General features: G+C 44.2%; 1 protein-coding gene across 3 annotated transcripts; it reads right to left on the reverse strand.

Moving 5' to 3' along the window:
* Positions 1-1,312: 1,312 nt before the first annotated feature.
* Positions 1,313-22,141, reverse strand: HDAC11 (histone deacetylase 11). 3 transcript variants are annotated; one of them, XM_040076565.2, is made up of 10 exons: positions 22,070-22,141; positions 20,583-20,731; positions 18,483-18,583; positions 14,690-14,806; positions 12,675-12,717; positions 12,452-12,528; positions 11,171-11,233; positions 9,248-9,344; positions 6,415-6,593; positions 1,313-3,144 (listed from the first exon to the last, which is right to left on the reverse strand). In XM_040076565.2, coding segments are annotated over exons 1-10 (1,071 nt in total). In that variant the 5' UTR covers positions 22,072-22,141; the 3' UTR covers positions 1,313-2,901. The 3 variants fall into 3 exon arrangements, with proteins under 3 accessions (XP_039932499.1, XP_039932500.1, XP_039932502.1); XM_040076566.1 differs by lacking the exon at positions 22,070-22,141 and adding an exon at positions 21,503-21,816; XM_040076568.2 differs by lacking the exon at positions 22,070-22,141 and adding an exon at positions 21,328-21,458.
* Between the last annotated feature and the right edge of the window lie 484 nt (positions 22,142-22,625).

A 22,625-nucleotide genomic window follows, 5' to 3' on the forward strand; every position in this document is an offset into this window, starting at 1 on the left:
CTGGCCTGGGAATGCTGGATCCACGTTATTTGGTGGAAAAAAAGCTCAAGAAATTTCCTCACCAGCCTGTCTCTGCAAGTAGGAGTTAATCCAATCCTTGGTGGCAGGAGAAACCTGTTAAACCATCACCATGCAGTGCAGAATAAAGAGATGTACACACACAGATCCCAACACCATGCTAGTTTCCTCTTTAATCCCACACAGTCAAACCCAGAGTTTCGCTGTCCCTGCTTGTGTTTGCACATTGTGCATCTTGGTCACGTGCAGCACAGCTCAGCGCTTCAGGAGAAAATACTCAAAGCAAGTGTAAGCAGATGAAATGGCTTTTAACACTAAAATGGTTTGGTGAAATGTGTGTCTTTTTTAAATAGGTCAAACCAAGTTTCCTCTGGAAACCTCTGGCAAAAAAGAAAAAAAAAAAAATTTCTAGGATTTGCAGCCTCCCTCTCCCTCTGTAAGTTATTTATTGGTAGTTCAAACCCTCTCCAGCTGTCAGACTCCAACTCCTCAGCCCCTGCCATGTCTCTCTCTCCTGCATAATTTTTATGATAGTCTACATGACCAGCCATAGTTACAGTCCATTTATAAACAGCTCATGATTAATAATTGCATCTTCTGAAAGCATTGTGCACTGATTTATTCATCTAACAGATTATTGCAGCAGAGGAACCCAATTAAAGCACAAAATACAATATATGTCTGGTGAAATACAGGAAGTTTTAAAGATAAAATTCCACACGCAGTGTTCTTCCTTTTCTTCATTAAGGCACCAAATTTTTGTAAATATGGAGGAGCGGTGTGTTTTCCAATTGTAACTTTACAATGAACACTGAAATGCTGTCAGCGTGTCTGCTGCTTATCAGAAATTTCACGGGTGAGTCTGAGAGCCAGCAGGCTCTGCTGCAAACATTCAGCTCTCTGAAAAAACAATGATTTACAAAAAGCCTCTAAAACTACTGCAGCCTTATGAGAAGCTCAGTTATCATTTTAACACCTGTAATACTAAAATATTTAGATTAGAACTTGCAAGGTAGATAATGAAGTAGAACTTGCAAGTAGAATTCAACCCCTTACAATGACAACTCAAAAAGAATTTGGACACAAAACTCACAAACTCTCTCCAAGGAGTCACCACTGAACTCCCAGAGAAGCTGTTGACAAACCTTGGACTACTTATCCTTGAGACTCACTGTCGTTTCAGCCACATTTTAAGTATAAAAAATACATTTTCTTGTCTTTCTAAGAAACTGTTCCAGTCAAACTTTTTGACAGCCAAGATCCATGTGAAGTGACAAGAAGTCAGTCAGCATTGTTCAACATCGCTTTAATCTCCACTGAGGGAAAATTATAGAAACATGTTAACACAAACAGCAAATGTTTGGGGAAAGACCATATGGTGCTATGATGGGGGTTTAGTTCATAGAAACGTAATCTAGAGTTTTATAAAAATTATATGAAAGAACAACAACATCTTTCAGTAATGTCAGACAGTATAGAAAAAATAAATCTCAACATTAGTCCTTCCGATGGTCCTTCTAGTAAGAAATTTAAAAGTGCTCTTTAATCCCAGTGTAGCAACTCAAGCTTAGTGCAATAGGTCAGGTCTGGCTTAAAGCAGGTATTTATAGCAGTTGTGCAATTCCTACAACTGACAAGCCCCATGATCTACACATGAACACTAAATGAGGTAAGTATTATAATTACAATTAAACATTCCTTAAATAGCTTACACAACAACTCTACTACAAGGAAAAAAAAACAAAACGTAAAACTTGTAGTACAAATCAGTGAAAGTTATAAAAGCTCTTGCAAAATATACAGTTTAGTACATTTACAACCCACTGCTACAAACAGTACCTAATGCAAAATATACCAACTTGAACGAAGCCAAACTTCCAAGGAAGTGCAACTGAATTTGCTTTGAATATATTATTTTGTTCCCAAATCTTCCTAAAAGCTCCATATAAAGTTAGCACATTATCTTAATGTAGAAATGTCACTGCATTCCTCGATGAACAAGAACAAGGGAGGATTTTCTTACCAACTATGACTGCAGCTAGAAGTACCATTACTCTCTGAGCAAGTGAAAAACACAGCACTAGCTGGGGAAAAATGATTTAAATGCACTCCTCACAGTTTTATACATGGCAAGTCGGCAATAATAAGACAGCCTATATTTCTACATAGCTTTTTTTTTCTGCAGGGTTGCTGAGAGCTGTAAGATCAGCTTTCACTGGACTGCAGTTTCTCCATCTGTGAGTTAGAGTGCTCAGGAACTATTGCCTGTCACATGCAGAGCTCCTTTGGAACACCAGACTGGTAACGGTGAGCCCTTATGGCCCATTTGCATATGCAGCCAAAGGTGTTTCATATTCTATTTCACAAGGTGTTTATGAGCAAGATGTCACTATCAACAACAGGAATAAACTATGAATTTACATTCCTTCTAACTGTCTGTGGCTTCAAAGCCATAAACAAACTGCCCTGGCTTTTACAGTATTGCACTTCCCTTTAGTGTTCAACTGACAGTTAAAATCTGCACAGAGCTCGTTTTATAACAGTATTTCAATTTAAAAAGCAATAAATAAAATGCAGTATTTAAAAACCCCCAGAAAACAGTATCTTTAGTCCATATTTCTCCCACCTCTCAGACCATGCTGCAGCATTTGAAACAGGTCTGGGACAGTCTTTGGATGCCAACTGCATAGTTCTTCCAACATAACAGACCCCCTATACCGATCAGAGAAGCAAATTAAGCTTTCTACAGCAACATTAGACACAAAGACAGTACCCTTAGTGCATAAGTCAATTAGCTTATAAGAACGTTCAGGATCAGCTCAGGAGTTAGCCGGAGTTACTCTGTATTGCCTCTGGGTTAGGTGACAAGCGCTCAGGGCCCCGTCACTGCAGCGCCAGGTTGCTCAAGTCCTTCGCAGAGTCTCTGAGCAGGTGCTCCAGGCTGGCACACCCCAGGGCAGAGGCTGCCCTCCCCGTGCCCAGCAGCCCCAGGCCGTGCAGGTTGAGGATGGAGTCGGCGATGACGCGCGCCGTCCTCTTCTGGTACCCCCCGGATGTCACCATCAGCACGGGGATCCCGCGGCTCCGGGCAGCCCTGAACACCACCTCGTCCCTCTTCACAATGCCCTGCAAGGTCACCACACGAGAAGGTAACTGACAGGGACGCCCTCAGTTATAGTGTTTGTGCGTTCTGCCTTGGTGTGTAACTCTGAGCTTCACACAGAGTGTCAGCCAGGTCTCCTCACAGCTCAGTCAGACACAACCATCCTTTCCAGCCCAAGGACACCACTGCAGCTTCAGGCCCAAAAAGTGCAAACCGCAGGGAACTGAGGAGAGCAAACTGAGAGGAGGGGACTGCATAACCTGAAGCTTTAACTGGACAATTAACCCCAATCTGGAAATGGACCAAAACTTATAAAAGTGTGAGAACTCCTGACCCACTGTCCATCTTGGGCAGAGCCCTGGCCAGGCTCTTGTCCTGCCCAAGGTGCACCCTTTGAAGGCCTTTCAATAAATCCCTACTTTATTCCTTTAACTCTGCCTAGCCTCTGTTCCAGGGAGCCTCTCAAGGCACCAATAGCAACATGATGCTTCAGTTCTACCCTGTGGTCTATGGATTTAGAGCACTGGGTGCTTGCAAAGTGTTTAAACCTTACAGTTTACAGTACCCATTTAGAAGTCCTGTAAGCTGGTCTGCATGCATAATCATTAAAAAAAAAATACCAAACCAACCACACCACCCCCAAAACCCTCAGCAAATCCAGTATACTTGGCCTTGTTTTAGAGGACACAGCAGAATAAAGTCTTTACTACAAATTCCTACAAGAATTCCGGCTCAAAGGCCATGAAGTCTAAACTGATTGCAAATTTTACAAGTGTTCACCCTATTTCCAAGGTGAGGAATTGAGATTAGGAAAAGACTCTCTGAATTCACAGTGCTTTTGTTTATGCTCAACTTGCACAGCACCCTCTGTCAAAAGTTTAGTAACTTGATCAGAATTTCACAATCCTACAGAAGAACCCAAAATTCAAATCAAATTTTACACATTCACAATCACTGGCTGAATCTTAAATCCCAGTTTCTGCAATAAGAGCCTGTGGTTAATGCTAGAAGAATCTATGGCTGAAGGGGAAGTTGCAGAATGTAAGCAATGGTAAAAGCATAAAAAGAAAATAAATTCTAAGCAACTTCTTACTAAGAGAAGGGTATGGAACTGAAAATAACAAAGACTGCTGACCAAGATGTCCTTTACTGCCATTGAACCCAGGCAATGTGTGAATCTTCTGGTTTCAAATGAGCACATGAGGGTGAACAGAATTAAAATCTACTTTTGTAAAAGCAGAGTTCCAGATACACGCAGCTCATTACAGCTCCTCAAAAAGAAAACCCCAAAATCCTGCAGCACAACTGACAACAGCTTCCTAGGGCCAGCTCAAAACTTCAATTTAACTGCAAAGCTGACAAGGGAAAAGGCATCACAATGCAATTCAAATACAAATACAAAAAAATTCAGGAAGCAGCAGAAGTGCTTCAAAATGAACATGCACTGCTCAGGCTGGTTACAGGAAGAGTGGAAGCACATCAAGAAATAACACCCTGCCATTAATTAGACCACAAACAGATGGCAAAGGGAAAGAATAAAACACAAATGTAGCAGAAAAGAAGTATCTTGTAAAATCATCCAAGGGTATTGTTCACTGCACAGTCTGACACAGCCCTGTGAAAGAAGCAGGAATAACAAATGAGCAGTAAGACAAAGGAAACTGAGGGATTCTATTAGAAACAGATCCTTAAAGGAAGCAACAGAATTACAGAAGGAGCTGTAGGGCCCTGGGGAGCCAGCAGTGGATGCATCACCATTATCCCACACCAGAGCTGGAAGCAACCCCTGCTCACAGCAGCCTCACTGCTCCAACAGCTCCAGGGGGAGCCCCGAGGAACTGAAGGGAAAACATGGGCTTATTCCCACATTTCTGTGGAAAACAGCCTGGCACAGCTCCCACTTCCAAACAAAGGGAAGAAGGACTCAGCTGATGCACCACAGGCTTTTCTACAGCCTCAGGAACCAGGAAACCATCACTGAGAGCACTGAGGAGCCCCATTCTGAGCACAACTAACGCTACAGCAGGAGCTTAAAATACAAACGACATCTTCAGGAGTAGGACTGAAGCCTGGACTAAGGACCTTTGAAGAGAGGGAGTGTGCAGGCAGGATGCCTTTCCAGCACTGGGATTCCAAGCCTGCACACCAGAGAGCAGAACCCTGCCCTCAGAGCAGACACTAAAGGCTGTTTCTTTCCCTCCAGCTGTGCAGAGAAGGCCTTCTACCTCTCCTCGTGGCCAGGAAAGCTGCTTCACCTTTCTGCCCCCATCCTTACATCCTCTGTCTGCACAGAACCCAGCAAGCTACAGCAACTCATTTTCCTTGGCAGTTAACACTGCCTCTTCTCAAAGTGCAGAAATCTGGATTATTTTTAAAGGCAAATCTCAAAGCATCTCCCTATGACGAAGTTGCCAATTCCCCTGGTGGCCCCTGCTCTCCTGAGGGCTCTGCTTCACCAAACCCCACCTCACACCTCAGGCCATCTCCTCTCCAAGGTCCCAACCAAGTCCAAGCCCCTCAGCTCTTCCTTTTTGCAAAAGAACCAAACAGAATTAACACTGAACAGCTCAAGTGGTGGCTCAAAGAGGGGAATCTGAGAGCTCACAGATCAAACAAGCACTTTTCTGTATTGATCTGGTGGCCATTAAAGAGACCTCAATGTGAAATAGCACAGAGGAACTGTCAGAGAAGGAATCACTAAAAGCTATGGAGGAAATAAGAGAGGACTGTAAATTTTTGTTTATTTTAAGAAAAGCAAGAAAGGTGAAGACTTCTATGAAGCTTTACAGAATTAACCAAAATCTGAGTCTGGCACCAAGCTGGGGAGAGAGAGTAAATGGTATCTAAAGAAAAGGATCAAGAAAAGGAAACTAACTGTCCATTTGCTAAGAATACACAGCCAGGCTGCACAAAATTGTTATAAAACATAAGGGTAGTTAAAACAGCTGTGAGTGCTACAGAGGAAATTAAGTGTAAGATACACACTGGGGGCAGGTGACAAATACATTACAAAATGGGTCATGTGACGGGGAGAAAAGAACTAAAGAGAGAACAAACCAAGCAGGGAAAATAGAAGCCAGGTGAAGTGTGAAAATATCCATCTCTCTCTGGTTACTGTCTGGGTGCTGGCAATCAGGGTGTTTCAGAGAGAAGATGAACGATCCTGGAACAGGCACCAGAAGAACAAAACCATTCGGGGTCAGGGAGAGACAAGAAGGAAGAGAAGGGCGAAGAGGCAAGGGAGACGTGTGTCTGTGGCAGGGCAATCCCCCCGTGCCTCCAGGCTCACACACCTGGGGGGAGATGGCCAGGCCTCCCAGGGGATCCCCATCCAGGATGTCAGTGCCAGCGTTGTACACAACGATGTCGGGCTGGAACTCGTTCAGGGCTCCTTCCACGTGCGTGTGCACCTTCTGCAGGTACTCGGCGTCCTCTGTGCCCCACTCCAGCTCCACCCTGCGCTTTATGGCGCCTGAGGGACGACAAAGCGAGCGCTGCTCAGTGAACAAAGCGGTGCTTTGAAAGAAAATGCACAATTTAGGGTAAGCAAGCGAAAAAAGTTACATTTAGGGAAGCTCTCCTCAATACACTGCATTTTCACAGAAACGTGAATTAAAGAAAATTATTCAACTGCTTGTTTTCTCAGCAAATGTAAAGCACAGTGACCTTGAAAAAATTCCACTGAAGAGAGAAAATTAGATGCAGGGCAAGAAAAAATCTGAGATGCGAATGGAAATTGTTATTGAAAAACAGCTGATCTGCAAGTCCAGTTACCAATCAGCAGAGAAATCATAAAGAAAATTATTAACTTAAAAGTAACCTAAATAAAGCGTAAAGCAAAGAAAACACTGAACAGCTATTACAAAGGAAACAGCTGGGGGAAAAACAAGATAAATTTATCACTGAGAAATTATGAAGATGTTTTATTTTTATCACAACACTCAAAACTTCACAGCAAGGGATCGTGAATTTATGTGAACTGCTTTATGAATGTATAACAAGACTCAGCTTTGCCCCAAGCATTTTCAATTTAATGTTCTTACCCTGTAATCCTACCAGAAGAGCAAATATCAATTCTTCATTTAAATCAAATTATTTCTAATGCTTCTAATAAAGCAATAGAAGTGGAAAATGAAGGCTGAGAAGGTAAAGGAAAGAAAGCCAAGGTTATGCAGCCGAGTTTTGGGTGCTTTTATGGGGGAACGTGTGACTAACTCTGAATTAATCAAACCCAGAGCTGTTCCAAGGGATGACTTCTGCCTCACACTAAATGATGTGGAGTCTCACACCTCAAATATCGATTCAGCCCCTACCAGGTGTGCAAGAATGCACTCAACCCAGAACGACACTTAATTACTCTTGTGATTGCTGCCTTTTCTTCTGCTTTCCATCCTTGCTCAGCATCAGTGAAGCTTTTCTTTTTCATCCTGCTGTTTTCTATTGCATCAACACTAGTTTCAAAGATTTTTGCTCCTGTATGGTTTCTCTGAGTTTCAGCCCTTCCTGCTTACCCTTCAGTGACCTAGTCCTGTTCCTCATCCATCCTTTCTCCTCCTAAGCCCCTGTCATTCCACACTGCTTCCCCCAGGGACTCAATATGGCAAGGTGAGCTGCTCCTTCTCCTCCCTAATGAACTGCATGGGGCAAAAAAAAAAGTGTAGAAGAGGCTGCTGCAATCAAACATGGCAAAAACAGGCAGCAAGTCCAAGGAGACAGTGATCAGCTGGAGTTTACCCTAAGGATTCAAGCATCTTCAAAGAGGTTCCCCCTGCGATCCCATCTCTGCCTGGTCACTTGTTGGAAAGGGTTTAAGGGATTTAGCCACAAAAACCCTATTTAGGCATTCTTATTCAAACTGCAAGGAACTACATATTCAATGCCTCTGGCCCAGCCCTGAGCACCTCATCCTCCATCTGCAGAAAGGAGTGCTGGTATTCAGTGTGGTACTGCAGTTCAGGGGTTCAGACTTGCTAACAAGGACTGACTCTGTTCTGGTCTTGATCCATCTGAACAAATGCTGCCATGTGATCTATGAATAAAGGGATGCTTTTCTTGGGGGAAAACCCCCACATTTTCTTGCAATTTGTCTGCCTCCAGACATGGTGTGCTTTAGATGGTGATTTTTTAGCTTAAAACCTTGAAATTCTACGATTCTTAGTATCTTTACCAGTCAAAAGACAGCAGCGCAATGCACTGCACCTAACTCTTGTCAAGAATCCAAATGAAGTTGGTTTTTCAGAGCAGCATCACTGAAGGAATCCAACAGCAGAACAACTCCCCCAGCAACCCCTGACTCGGTGAACAAATTAAGCCTGTAATAAATGACAGTGCAACAGAATCAAAGACAAATAAACTCGGGGCCTGTGCATTCCAATTTAACCATTACCAAAGCCCTGTTAATTAATTGTGGCAGGTCACAAGACACAATAGACACATCACAGCAGGGATAAACAAACCACAGCCAAACCAAATCCAGCAGCAGCTCTTAACGTGGGGATGAGAGGGAAGGGGGAAGCCCCCATCCCTGCAGGGGTTTAAGTGTGGATGTGGCATCTGGGGACACCGGTCAGTGGTGGCAGTGCTGGAGGAACGGCTGGACTCGACCTCAGAGGGACTGGCCCACCTTGCTGCCCACCTGTGTCACATTCAGATGCAGATTGTTTCCTCCACGCTCACCAAACAAGTTCTGCTGGCAAGGCAACACCTGAGTGTGCTGTAACTTCACTCTCAAAAGAACATGAAACCTTTTTACTCGGCATCAGCTAATCCTCAGTGAGTTCTCTCATAAATGCAAGGTAAGGAAAGATGAACTTCTATCAACTCTCTGCAAATCAGAGGATTGTTCAGCTTGCTGCTCCAAGCTTTGCAATGGACTGCTAACAACATCCACTGACACCTCCCCACACCAGCACTGCAGAAAGTCATTCCTGAAGTGAGGAAAATGCTACAGCATGAACGCTATGGTGATGTATCACAGTGAGCAGTGAAAATGACGTGAAATTAAACATAATTAAAAAGGAAATCTAGGTAACGGTGCTGCAAGGAAGCTTAGGAGTAAATAAAGGAGTTATGTAACAACACAGTAGTTCTGGAACATTTGGGAAGATGAATTTCAATTATACTCACGTTTAGCAAAACCATCCCCTGGGTAAATATATCTATTGTATGCATCCATAATATAAACCCGAGGATCATCCATAAAGTCCCTCTCATGGCCATTTCCCTGAAGGAAATTTACAGTTAGCTACTCACTCCTAGCATGCCAACACAATTACATACACTGCAAATTCTAGAGTCATTAACACTACAAAGGTTCTAACATTCAGAACTCCTAAGTCATTCTCTTATTTATGGTCCTGGAGCTTATTTTGAGGTGTGGAGTTTTGGGGGGCTTGACAGATGACTGCAGGTATTACCACAAATAAAATCCTCGTCTCGCTGAAGGTAATTTGCATGGATCTCATTACACATGAAAGAAAAGTAAGCAAAAATCAGAAGCTAATTGTCCTCAAAAGCATCACAAAAGCAACTGTGACCACCAAACAGATCTGTTATTTTCCAGCTGTGCAAGAAAAAGTCACTTTCAATGGCTGCAGGCATACTGAGTATTCTTATGTAAGAATAAGTAAATAAGTAAAGCAGACTACAGCTTGATAACACAAGCTGTAGTGAGGTAAGTATTCCCTGGAAAAATTACAAACACTAACCCAACAACTTAATACCAGAAATTCCCTACAAAAAACTGTACTGGGTATAAAAACGGATGCTCGAGAGAAAACTCAGATTTGGAAAAATCTCCCCTCCCCATTGCTGAATTTAAATACTATTCTTTTGGCTCTTACTTATTTTCACTAATATAAAAATAATTTTACCATAGCAATCTCTATGATAATTTCGTTTAAATCAGTTTATCATACAGGACCACAGCCCCTATCCCCAGAATTTAATTTAAACTACAGAAACAGACATTTCCATAGATATATCTCCTGTAATTCAGTTTTTATGCTGACAAGTAGCAACTATTTATTTCTTCAGCATCTTTGGTCCACAAAGGGTTCATGCACACAAGCCCAGGAATATGAAAACCTCTGGGGGAACCATTTCCTTATGAGAGGTGAAACTCACCACTGCACTAAGCTTTGGAACAGTCACAAGATGAGAATATCTGCATCCTTCAACAGGATCTGCTGAGCTACCTCAGACACCTCATCCCCCCAAGAAAGGAAACAACGGGTGCTTTAATGTGCACACCGAGACACCAGCACATCTGAAAACCAAAATACATTCCAAGAACTTTCCAAAACCAGCCCATTCCCACACAGCACCAAACAAATCCATGGCCTGACAGAGGCTGAAGAGAACCATGAACACAAAACGTCTTTATAATCTGTGCCCTGCCACCATGGTGATTTTAGGACACAAGAGAAATGAGAGAAGATTAAAAACTTGCAGCCATTAGGCTCCCTCAGTGCCATGGAGCTGTGTAAAAATGGTTTCTTTACACATAATAAATCACCTGAAATGCCTCAGGTTGGACATCACTTTGGTGCATTAACTGCCTTTCTAAAAATACCATTTCCATCCTTTCAAGATTTATTTTGCAAACCCCACCAAAGCAGAGGTTTGATCTCAGCACCACAGTAAATCACCAGGTGAAGAGGAATGGTTCCTTTACTTCATTAGCCCAAAGCTAGGCTGAAAATTAAACCACTGAAGGTCAAATCCCTCCCCTGCAGAGGCTGCTGCAGTGACCAGGCGTTCAGAACTAGCTGGGATTGTGTCTGGAGAGATCCTTGTTTCTCATCCCTGGAGACCCGGAGTGAAAGGCAGCAAGATTTTCACATGCAGCCACATGATGGAGCTGCAACTCAGGTTAATTTTATTAAACTGGCTTAAGAGTCTTTTGGACCACAAAATAATTGAAGAATCAACTCTTCGCAGTTTCCATCATCTCTGATTAAGTTCATATTCTGTGATTTTATGTTTGTATTTAAAAAAAGGTATTTCAAGCAAAACAACTGCAGCACTGAATACAGGTAAGCTACTCACCTGATGGGCATCCAGATCAATAATTGTGGCTCTAGACACTCCTTGTACTCTCTCAAATAAGAACTGGATATACAAGCAAGGAAAAACACAAAGTTTAGGAAGTTAGGCAACAGATTGAACTGGAGGCTCGAAGATTGCACAGCGCATTTGGAATTTGAATGTAGGGCAGGTCTATTTCTCTCAGTCACCAAATAAACTTTAATAAAAGCAACTCACTGATTGACATTAAAAGGTAATTTTTGTTAAAAAAAACCCCCTATACATTTCCACCAGATACAAGAGAGGCCAGGCCCATGCAGGGATCACAGAGCTGATGGTGCTGCCCCAGGCTGGAGTGGAACCAGTGACAGCATCCAACAGCAACAGCCTAAAATTCAGTGTTTAGGAAAAGCTGCTGTGAGGACTGCATGCCTTAGAGGCACTTTTAGTGACAGAATTAATTTCTTATTCTGTCTGAAGAGGAAAAAAAAATGGTTTTTACTGCTTTGAGTCTTAACTTTGTTAAGTTGCTATCTTTAACGTAGATGTTGTAAAACCCAAAGACTTGGTACAAACTGTCACCCACTATAATTTCTCAATCAGTATTTTAATGGTAGGTGAAAAACAGAACGCTGTGGGTTACTTTTCTGAAGATCACCATGTACAGAAATTAGGAAGTTATGTCACATGGTGTGCTGCAATCATTAGAGCACTTCTAATGTTTGATTATTACTGATACTTTATGAATATTCTAGTGTACAAATATATCATAGCTCATTTGATAAAAATAAGCCCTAATTGTAGAAGGCTCTTACTTCAGCCATTCAACAGCTAAATACCAAATGCATTCATTCCCATTTGGTGACTGTTTTGGAGTCACTCACATTTTTATTTATGAATCTGAACCAATCTGAGCCCTGTACAGTGCAGATTGATTCAGAGAGGGGACTTTTGTCTCTGCAGTTGTCTTTGCTGTAACCACTGAAATCAACGTGGAATGTCCAGGTTCACCTGCAAGGCCAGGAGAATTATCACTGAGGATATTAGAAATCCATCTGGTTTGATATGGAGTGGTTTTTGCAGGACAACATTATCAATGCAATTACAGCGGTGCCAATTTTACATTGATAATTCTGACCCCTGCAGCTCTTCCCTTCCACTGTACAACCCTCCCTATCCCTATCCCTGCCCATCTGGAAATGGCTTCATTTTCTCCTGTTACGATGTAGATTAGGAATTGACATGGATTTCTCCTCCATTTGCACAAACAGCACAAAACAGTGGTTTAGGAGCAGTGCTTACCTTGATGGCCAGCGTGATGTCAGCATATGCACAAAATCCTCCCCCTTTGTCACTGGAGCAGTGATGGAAACCACCCCCTGCACAGGAAAACGGTGAAGGGGTGAAGAGACACATACCAAACAAAACCAGATACTGAAAACATCGATAGGCTTTGAAAAGAGATGTAAATGATGACCAGATGCTTTTAACACACTGGTCAGGGTATCACTGAATTTCTACTCACCCACGTTGATGGCCCAGCCTCTATCCACAGCAAGCTTTCCTGCCTTAAGAAAAAAAAAAATTACAGTTAGAATTCCACAAATGAATGAGGCAACACTCAATGTCTGCTTCCACCCCAAAACACTCCTGGCGTTCTGACCTGCCTGTGGAATTCTCAGATCTTTTCCCTGAGTACAACCCTTAACAAAACTGCCCTCAGCATAAGGAGCTGAAAGAGTATTTGCTGTGTCATCTGTATTTCCTTCTCTGGCAGATGGAAAAGGGAGAGTGAAAAATGAGGAGGAAGCTCTGCTGTCCTTCCTGTTCGTGCACAAATAGAGGAAAGTAAGCTCAAAACCCTGGAACACAGATACAAAAACCCATAGTTCCAGCTGGGGATGAGACCAGACAAGTGCTCCAGTGGGAAGTGTCCTGGGACTTCTTTTATTTTTCCTATGATAGAACATGCAAGGTACAGAATGTTATTGATCTCTTCTCCTCCAGTACAGGAAATCTGTGCCTGAATCTCTCCTTTGAACTCAAATGACATTCAGGGAAGGGAAAGTATTGACAGAGAAGAGATACACAAGGTTTAAATGATGGAATTTTAACTGAAAATCCTGATTATTTTGGCCAGGAAGAATCAAACAAGTGTTTAAGTGCAGCATTCCTTAACTGGTAATATCTTAAAGTAATATTACTTTAAGATATTACCAGCTACAAGTGAAAAAAAATAAGTGGGGAAAGAAAACATTTAAAAATTGATTATTTTTTGTCCGTAGTCATGGAAAGAAAAAATTACACATCATATTCAAAATGAAGTTTGGACAGTCTCTATAACCAATATTTACATTTGAACGGTTTTAATTCAGTATGAGGACAACTATTGGGACAGTAAACATGATCCTGCTATGATCATGCCGACTTACACAAATTAGATCTTGGGGAAAGACTGCAGTTTCTGAACCATAAAACCCATTAAGTCCCAGGAAGAACACATTATCTGCGATTTATCACACTTCCTAGGGATTCCTCACCAAAACCCAATCTTGCCATATTGCTAAAATATCATTAAAAAGTAGAGAAACTCAACAGGAATTTTTGTAATAAACAGGCCCATCAGGAATAGCAGAAAATTGCACTTCTGACTCGTACCGTACAAATTTTATTGTCTGATGAATCAAAATTGCTTTTAAAGTACATTCTTATTTCCCCATAATGAAAAAAATGCTAAAATAACAGCACATGGCCTCGAGATGAATCCCAAAGTGCCCAGGAGTGGCATCTGTGTTCCAGGAGCCATGAGAAAACCCAGACCATCGGTGGGTGCCTCCTCTACCTGAGCACATCTCTAACTGGTGACCACACACCTGGGAGCCAAAGACAACACAAACACAGAGAAAAACCTCACCAAACTGGGGAAAGTACTGCCTAGCTGCCACCAAGCTGAAAGAGGCCTCACACACACTGAGCTCCTGTCAAGAACGCTCCAAGGCAGAGCATCAGGAAGCTCCAAACTCGTCCCAAGTTCCTCTCTCTCTCAGGCCATTCCCCTCTTTGCTGTGACAATCAAGCAGTGACAGCATGGCTGTAACGAGAGCAAACTCTGCAGGTCCCTGCTCAGCAGCACTTCCTCTGAGTGACAACCAAGTACTTTTTAAAGCACCTTGAACTATATGAAACCCTTTCTCCCTCCTCCTCCCCATCTCGGCTTTTGCCAGTTCATGCCTACTAAAGGAGGCAGCACTTCTGTTACCTGGCCCATCACCATAATCCAACACATCTGAAGATTTAGCCAGAACCCAGCAGGTCCTTTCAGAATTCAAATCCTTAAACAGCCCTTTAAAAAAGTTAGTTTAACTTTTGTATTTACCAGCCTAACTCACCTTGAAGTTACGTATCTAGGAGGTGCAATAAACCCTGTTCTCCATCTGCCCAAGGCTGACAACCCGAGGTACATAAACACCACAACTCCCAGGTTTACAGTGTTTTATCATATTTAAATTTGTTCATCAAAGTGGACCAAGAGCACCTTACCATTATTGTTCCTCCTGTCTGGGTTCGTAGAGGCTTCAGAACTTTTCTCTGAACAACAAAATTGGGAAGAAAGGCAACTGGTGGAATTTCTGTGATTGTAGCCACAACAAATGACCACTGCAGCGGGGGAAAAAAGAGAGTTCCAATTAACGTAATCTGGTTTAATGATGACACTCAGCTCTCTCATTAGTTGTTATTTACTGAAAAAGGCACTCACAGGTCCTTAGGAAGAGTTTTGGTATTTTTAGATGGAAGTGACCATCCTCAAGATTTAACTATGAGAATCATCACTTCCCAGATTTTAGTATCAAACCATATTAAATCAGCAATTTTTCAGGAAGATAGTATTACGTTCAGAAAATGTAATATCCCTCAGACTGGGAGGAAGAATTGTAAAATGTCCTTCAGCTACACTTGATATATTGTTCAAACCTAAAATATCTATTCCTGTGTGGAATCAAAAGGATATACCAAGGAGAAAGCAAACACAAACAGGCAACTGAACTAAGAAGTTCAAACACTTAAGTGAACACACAGTGCAAACTTTAGCATGGAGAACTGATTAAAATTTATTTAGCATATTAAACACTCCTGGAAAATGTTTCAAGGAAACATTTTGTTCAAAAGTCTTCAAGGTTAGAACACAAAATATTTGCAATATGCAAATGCTTCTTTTGCAAACACATTGATTACTTCAAAGAACTTCCACTAACGCTGCTACCAGTGATAACACTGCTAAATACATTTCAAAGCCTAAGTCACAAGCAAGAATATACCTGTCCAAGCAGTACTGAAACACCGAGGGACTGAGATTACAACTCGCCACCACATCCAAGGAGTCTGAACAGATCCCATTCTCTGCAGCACTAGGAACTGGCTGCCCCATTCCTGAGCTGCTCACCGCTGGCAGGACGTTCAGGTGGGCACTCCGAACCAAAGGCAATCACATCCCCATCTCAGGGTCCTCTGATGCTCAAAGCAACTTCCCAGTTAGCAAGATTTCAATTACCAGGTACTACTGGGTGGGTGGGTGGAGGGGTGGCATTGTTTGTGAAGTACCTGAGTCCTAAGCACATTTTGCCAATGGTTAATTTCACGATCTCTCTGCTTTTATATTTGCAAGACATTATTCTGTTATCATCTTAACAGCTGTCCATCACAAGCTGCTTTAATTATTTTTTAGCACAGTCACTCTTGATAAAGCCCCTTTGCAAGACATTTTAGCTTTTGAACACGCACATTATTAAAAACTGTATTCAATCCTGTTGCTCTAAAGTGGATCTGAAAAGGTCACATTTGGACATAAATCAATTTGACCTCAAATGTGAACAATAATCACACAGGAAGTTTCAATGAAGTATAAAGTAAAATTAATGTCAACAGGGAGAAGTGGGAGCAATCATGACTCAAATCAAAAGTTATGTAGCTGCAGGTTGTTAAGTGGAGGTGAGAAGTCCAGGTGAGATGGGAGTTTTGGCTCCCAGGTTTGCTGGTCACAGCTGGGGCCATTCCTGTTACCGCTCACTGCCCACACCTGGGCCTGAACTGGGATTAGTAATTCCCAGCAGAAGGGGGAAGTCACCAGCTGGGAGTTCAGTAAGACACCCACAGGTGAAGGAAAATGCTTCTCCACTTAGTAACTGAGAATCTGTGGAGTGTTTTATGCCTTTTTCTTCAGTGTGCTGGTTTTGTTTTCCAGCATTTCCCACAATAAATTCCCAGACCAGCTTTATCCTCAGTGTTTGCTCATGTATGTCACCACAGAACTTCTCATAAATAAAAAGGGAAAGGCACAGTCTGAAACTGGCTCTAGCCTCACTGCCTGCCTCCCTCCCAAAGTTCAGAATGCTGACACGCAAGAAATTCATTATTTTACATAACACTCGAAAAAGGCAGCAAGTGGAAAAGTACTGCAAGCACACTACCCACAGTCCGGTCATCACCTTGGAGACCTAAATCCTTCAGAGGAATAACTGAGGGGGAATCACCTCAATTCAAAAGGCCAAACTTTGTTTTAAGGACTGAGCAGGGAAAGAGGGAGACCCTTCCTGCCAACACTGACCTGATTTTTTTGTTGTTGTTTCTCTTCACCCAACACTCAGCTGGCCTTTCAGCTACTGCTGATACCAATCACGACCTACTCTTGCAAGTGTAGGGAATTTCCTACCAAATTCATGTGCAGATTTTAAATGAACACTCAAGTGATCCGTTATTTTAGGAGACCTGGGCATTCTGAGAAAGGCCAGCAGCTTTGTAGTCTTCAGAGCTGATCTAATATAAAACTATACCATTTATATTTTTTTGGCTGGATTTAAAAGCAAAATAGCGCAGCAGACTTTGGATAAGGCAATAAAGAGTTTTCACAGGGCTTTTTCGTGGCTAGGATGTTATTTTGCTTTTGCAACTAAGCACTTTTATCTTTGCTGCTTGGCAGGAACCTGCTGGCATTACCAATACAACATCTTCCAGTTCCTACACTTGCAGGAAACATTCTCTAAAGAAAAGGGGGGGAGGAGGAGACACCCAGTTAATCCCACCTGGATACACACAACAGTGCTGGTCTTGACCACAAGACACAAGTTATCCAGACAATTCCCCGAGAAGCCAGCCCATAGGTACTAAAAATATTATCATGGCATTCCAATCTGAGCTATGCACCTTAAACCCTGCTTCAAAGAAGTGATTCAGTCAAAAGAGGTGGGTGGTTCTATGGAATTAAAAGTTCAATATCAAGAATAGCTGCAATAACATCGAATGAAATGATGCATGAAATTGCATGCAACTTCAGAGCACAGGACGAAGAAGCGTAAGAGAACTAGGAAAAGCAGTTAAGAGTGGGAAAAGTTCACACAAATAACAGATCATTTATACAGAAAATAAAACATTCCAGAAATAGCAATCTAAAGGACTCTTCTACTGTGGAAAGGCATGGGTGACTCAAAATAATTTCTTCTGAATTATGGAATGGAAAATTTCTTTTCTCTTACAAATCCATTCTCTGCACTGCAAGCAGAGTTGCAAAGTAAAAGTAATGTCACCTGCACCCATCTACTGCCCAATTCCAGCCACGGATGACTGGATAGGTTCAGAAGCAGGAACCTCACAAGTTTATGCTTTTAGAGTTACGCTTGAAGTTAAATAAACAGATGTTTCCCTTAGAAATATACAAGGAATGTTCCTCATCCCCCCTGCTGCTCTGGGTGAGCTGGCTCAGGAAACCTTCACAGATAACTGCTTGGCTATGCCCTTACACTGATCTCCAACTCTCGCCATATTCCACTGATACAGGCAGTGTGAGTACAAAGCCAGTACCTCCTCCCCAACAGACTGGCCACAGAACCCCTACACAGGTGCTCTGTCAAGACTACACAACCCCAAACCCCATAAAGCAATCCCTGCATCAGAAAACATCCAATGAAGTGCCCCATGTTTGAGGTTTCTATGGCATTTTCCATTTCACAACTGTATTTTACCAGGTTACAACAAAACTTACACTGCTCAACGCTAAAACCCTGGCATTAACAAGAGTATTACTGACATCTCAGACATCTTAATTTTCCTGAAATATCCTTATTTAATGTTGGTAGACTCTCTTTCCCCTCCACCCTTCTGTGGGAGTGTGAACTGCCCAGTCTTTCTGAGGTTTTCTTTCAGTATTCTCAGTAACAATGTTATCACTGTGATCAACAGACACCATTCTGTAGCTGATTTAAAACAATTGCACAAGACATCCACTGCCTTTGACCCTTGCTCTGGACAGCTTGCTGGAAAAACACATGAACAGGTACAGCACCTTTAATTTATTAAGGTAACGCCTGGTGTGAACAACCAAGAGATCTTCATCAGTCGCCTCCCGTGCCTGCACAATCAAGTCATCTGCAATTAGTTTTTCTTCTGCAACAGGAGAGAAATAACAATTGGCATTGTACAGCACTGCTTAGCTGCCCACGTCCCAAACCCTCTGCTCTGACCTCAGTGTGTCACTTCCTCTGTCACGTTTACTGCTGGCATGACTTTAGGCTGCTCAGAGTTTGCAAGTTTTCCAAATACACCCCCTCTGTCACAGGTAAGCTGTTCAGGCAGCGTGCATTTGAGAAATATTGTGTACAGAAAGCTTTCAGAGTGTGCTAAGATGATGGGAAGTTTTTCTCTGAACTGAAAGGACAGACAGAGCTAATGACAGAGGATGAACACACACTGGAATCACACAACTCCTCACAGTTCAGGGCTTGGTGAGATCTTGGTGCTTGTACCATCAAACAGTCACCTTTATTTTAACATGCTTTAAAAAATCCCACAGTCTGTACTAGGATTTAATCCCCTAAATCACAGAAGAATAATAAATCAAAATTCAAAACAAAGTAATGGCTTGAGTGTTCACAGAAGCAAATAAGCTTAACTAGGGTATTTCTATCACCCCCTACCTCAATCTAATTTCAAGAAAAAACAATGAGCAGCTATTAATTCTTCCCCTTAGAGACCAAAAGATTATTTTAAAACTTAGTTTTCTAAGAGCAAGTTGCTCCCAAGAATTCAGAACGAGTGAATAGCATCACTACAAACAACAATTACAAGGAATCCCACTGATCTTCCCAGGCAAATTTTGATATTTAATTGCTGCACAGCTGTAGCCTTCTAAGCCTGTATCTCTTCTTAAGTTTTATACTTGGAGGAGAAGGAGAACAACTCGGAAATGTGAGAGATTTCGCTCTGAAGCGTTATACAAGAACAGCACCTGCAACAACATTTGTTTTGGCAAGGTTCTGATTCTCCTGACTGAGGCCCGAGGAACAATTCATTCATGCACTGGTGTCAAACAGAGCCAAACCGCTGCCAGCTCCCTTCTGCAGGAGGAAGGTGCTCTGCAAAGGTTCCCTCTGATCTGCTCAGTGACAAGGCACAGGGGAGGCCAGCTGGTGCCAGGAATGGCTACAGAGCCAGAGCAAACCCAGTGTTCTGGAGTATCCTGGGGCTTCCTCCTCCTTTCAAAGCAAGGACAGTGAAACAATTGGGAAAACTGATTTTCTGTGAAAGCCTGAGACACCTCAGAATAGGCATGTCACACAGAAAACAGTTGGAGGAAAAGACTTCACACAGAAGAAACAAAAAGACAGAGGTTCTGATTAAGTAAGGAAACTGTTGTGGAACCCAAGACTAATTCAAGGTTGTTAGAGGAAAAAGCCAAAACTCAGCTACTAAGTCGTTAGAATGTTAAAATTATTTGACCTCAGTTAAAAGAATACGTCAGCCTGCAGTGGGAAGGACAATCCTGAACTGCAAAGGATCATCAGCTGAAGGAGCCATTAGGACCACAAAAGAGAAGAGGCCCGGCTTTGGGAGAACCAAGAGCCTTTGTCCTGGCAAGAGAAAAAGCTTTTTTTTTTTTCCCCCCTCTCGAGGAGCAAGTTTGTGCTTTAAATGGAGGGATGCCAAGATTTCACAGGCCCTGATCCTGCCCCTGGTTCTTACATTTGTACCTCCTTAATGCATTTCTACCCTTTCATACAAATGGTTTAAACAGCAATAATTAGAAGCATCATAAAAAGCTCTGCCTGTACCACAGGGGCCTCAAGCTCTTTCCAAACATCAGAGCAACAGGATGAGGCTGCTAAAGAATGGACTAAAGTGCTACAGCTGCAGTTTTCCCCTTGCCTGAGGAGCGCAGTGTGCAGTCCAGGTTGAGTCCTGCAGCAAACCATCATTAACTCCTGGTGTTTCACCAGCCACAGGAATGCCCCCGTGCCTGCTACACCAGGTGTGAGGTCAGGGAAGCACTGCACTTCACACGCTGCAATTCCTGTCCGGTAAGCCCAACATGAGCCTACACTAACCACATTGTTTTCTTCAGGTTTTGTGCAAATGTTGGTTTAAGAGGCACCTTCTCTTACTTTACCTTTCAGGAAATTGATGACTTTCCCCCATTTCCCCGCATCAAAGGGGTGCAGCTTCTCAAGTCCCATGAAGGTGATGTTGTAGTCTGGGGAATACACGATGGGCCAGCATCCCGACGGGGGCTCCTCGTACAGCTCTGTCTTGTGAGGCCTTGGGGAGCAAACACACACCGGTCACCACTTCAGAAAACCACCGACCAGTTCTACACTCAAGGCCCAATGTCACCTAAAACCAGCTTTGTAACTCTTAAAGATGGTATTTCCAACTGAAAAATGGAAACATTTGGTTCTCTCCCCTTGTCTTTCCAGGTGCGCCCATCAGCACCTCTTCCTTCAAAGGTGTGCCCAGCTGGGAGACAATGTAACCTTCAATACCTACACAACTAGACTCCTATTTTAAATTCTTTATCAAAACACAAACCACAACGCTTTTAACAACACAAGCTTGGAAACATTGCTATGCTCCTTTCCTGGAAAGCAACAAGCTATTTTGTGACCACCTGAACAAATTAACAAGCCGTAGGTTCTTATTTGCAGAGCACAGAACCAGAGGACATGCTCTTAACTCCAGACGTCACACCTGTAACCCCTAACCGATGCTTTCCTTAGCTCCCCCTCCGAATTATCGTGTTTTCCCAACACCAGGAAGCACAGCACAGGCGGCTCACAGCCCTCCTTCGCGGGCCATTGACAAACCCGGCAATGCTGTGCTGTGTTTACAAACACAAACGCCAATTGTTTGCAAACCTGTGCGCACACGTGGGTCGGCAGGCCCAGCCAAGGCTGAGAGGGGGCTGTGTGTTCACACCCAGCCTATTCCACCACCTGCGGGTTCCCTTCTGTGCCCCAAACTCCACCGGGTCACGCCATGAGCACTCCTGCTCCCCGAAGTTAAAGGTTCGGGAAAGGCTTCGCAACATACCGCGCAAGACACAGGAGTCTATTGTCAGGTGAACAATGCAAACAGAAACACCCTTATGTCCAGTCTGAACACGCTCAGAAACACCCTTTCAAAGCCCCGTTAGAAGCAAACCGAACGGGACACGAGCACAATGGAGGTTTTTCAGCAGAAGCCGCAGCCCGGTGCCTACACACCGCCCACGGTGCGAGCCAGGGCTCCCCAGCCCCTTCCCTCGGTGCCAGGCGAGTGTGGGGAAGGGGCTGAGACAGCGGGGCCTGCAGCCTGGGCCCTGCGGGGCTGCACAACGCTATCGTGCCTCCGGAGCGCGGCTGTTCCCGGCGGGACACGCTGTTCCCAGCGGGACACGCCGTTCCCAGCAGACACCCCGTTCCCAGCCGGGCTCCTCCCGGGCCGGGCCGGGCCGTGCCGCTGTCAGGCCGCGCCCGCGGGGCTCGGGGCGCTGCCGCAGCCTCAGCCCGGCCCCGCGGCTCCGCGGCCGGGCAGCGCAGGCCGGGCCCTCCCGCCGCCGTGCCCATCCCCGGTGCCGCTCCCCGTGCCCCGCTGCCGTCCCCCCGTGCCCGTACTCACATCCCCGCCTCCGCCGGGCCGCGCAGGGAAGGGGCGGCCCCGGCTCCACCCGGCGCGGGGCGGGCACACGGGGGCCGGGCGGGGCCGGCAGCGGCAGTGCGGGCCCGGCCCTGCTCCGCGGCTGCGGTACCGCGGCTTAATTGACACCCGCCAGGGCACGGCCCTGCTCCGCGGCTGCGGTACCGCGGGTTCATTAACACCGCCTGGGCACGGCCCTGCGGGTTCATTAACGCCGCCTGGGCACAGCCCTGCTCCGCTCCGCGGCTGTGGCACCGCGGGTTCATTAACACCGCCTGGGCACGGCCCTGCTCCGCTCCGCGGCTGCGGTACCGCGGGTTCATTGACACCGCCTGGGCACGGCCCTGCGGGTTCATTGACACCGCCTGGGCACAGCCCTGCTCCGCTCCGCGGCTGTGGCACCGCGGGTTCATTAACACCGCCTGGGCACGGCCCTGCTCCGCTCCGCGGCTGCGGTACCGCGAGTTCATTAACACCGCCTGGGCACGGCCCTGCTCCGCTCCGCGGCTGTGGCACTGCGGGTTCATTGACACCGCCT

Source organism: Hirundo rustica, chromosome 12 (genome assembly GCF_015227805.2).
Source record: "Hirundo rustica isolate bHirRus1 chromosome 12, bHirRus1.pri.v3, whole genome shotgun sequence".
Taxonomy (NCBI): Eukaryota; Metazoa; Chordata; class Aves; order Passeriformes; family Hirundinidae; genus Hirundo; species Hirundo rustica.

What these genes read in the sequence shown, in the direction of transcription:
- HDAC11 (XM_040076565.2), bottom strand. An exon ending in AGTCATCAATTTCCTGAAAG is followed by an intron (nt 18,584 to 20,582) that starts GTAAAGTAAGAG and finishes CTCCTGTTGCAG; the next exon opens with AAGAAAAACTAATTGCAGAT. An exon ending in AGGGGATGGTTTTGCTAAAC is followed by an intron (nt 6,594 to 9,247) that starts GTGAGTATAATT and finishes GTCGTCCCTCAG; the next exon opens with GCGCCATAAAGCGCAGGGTG.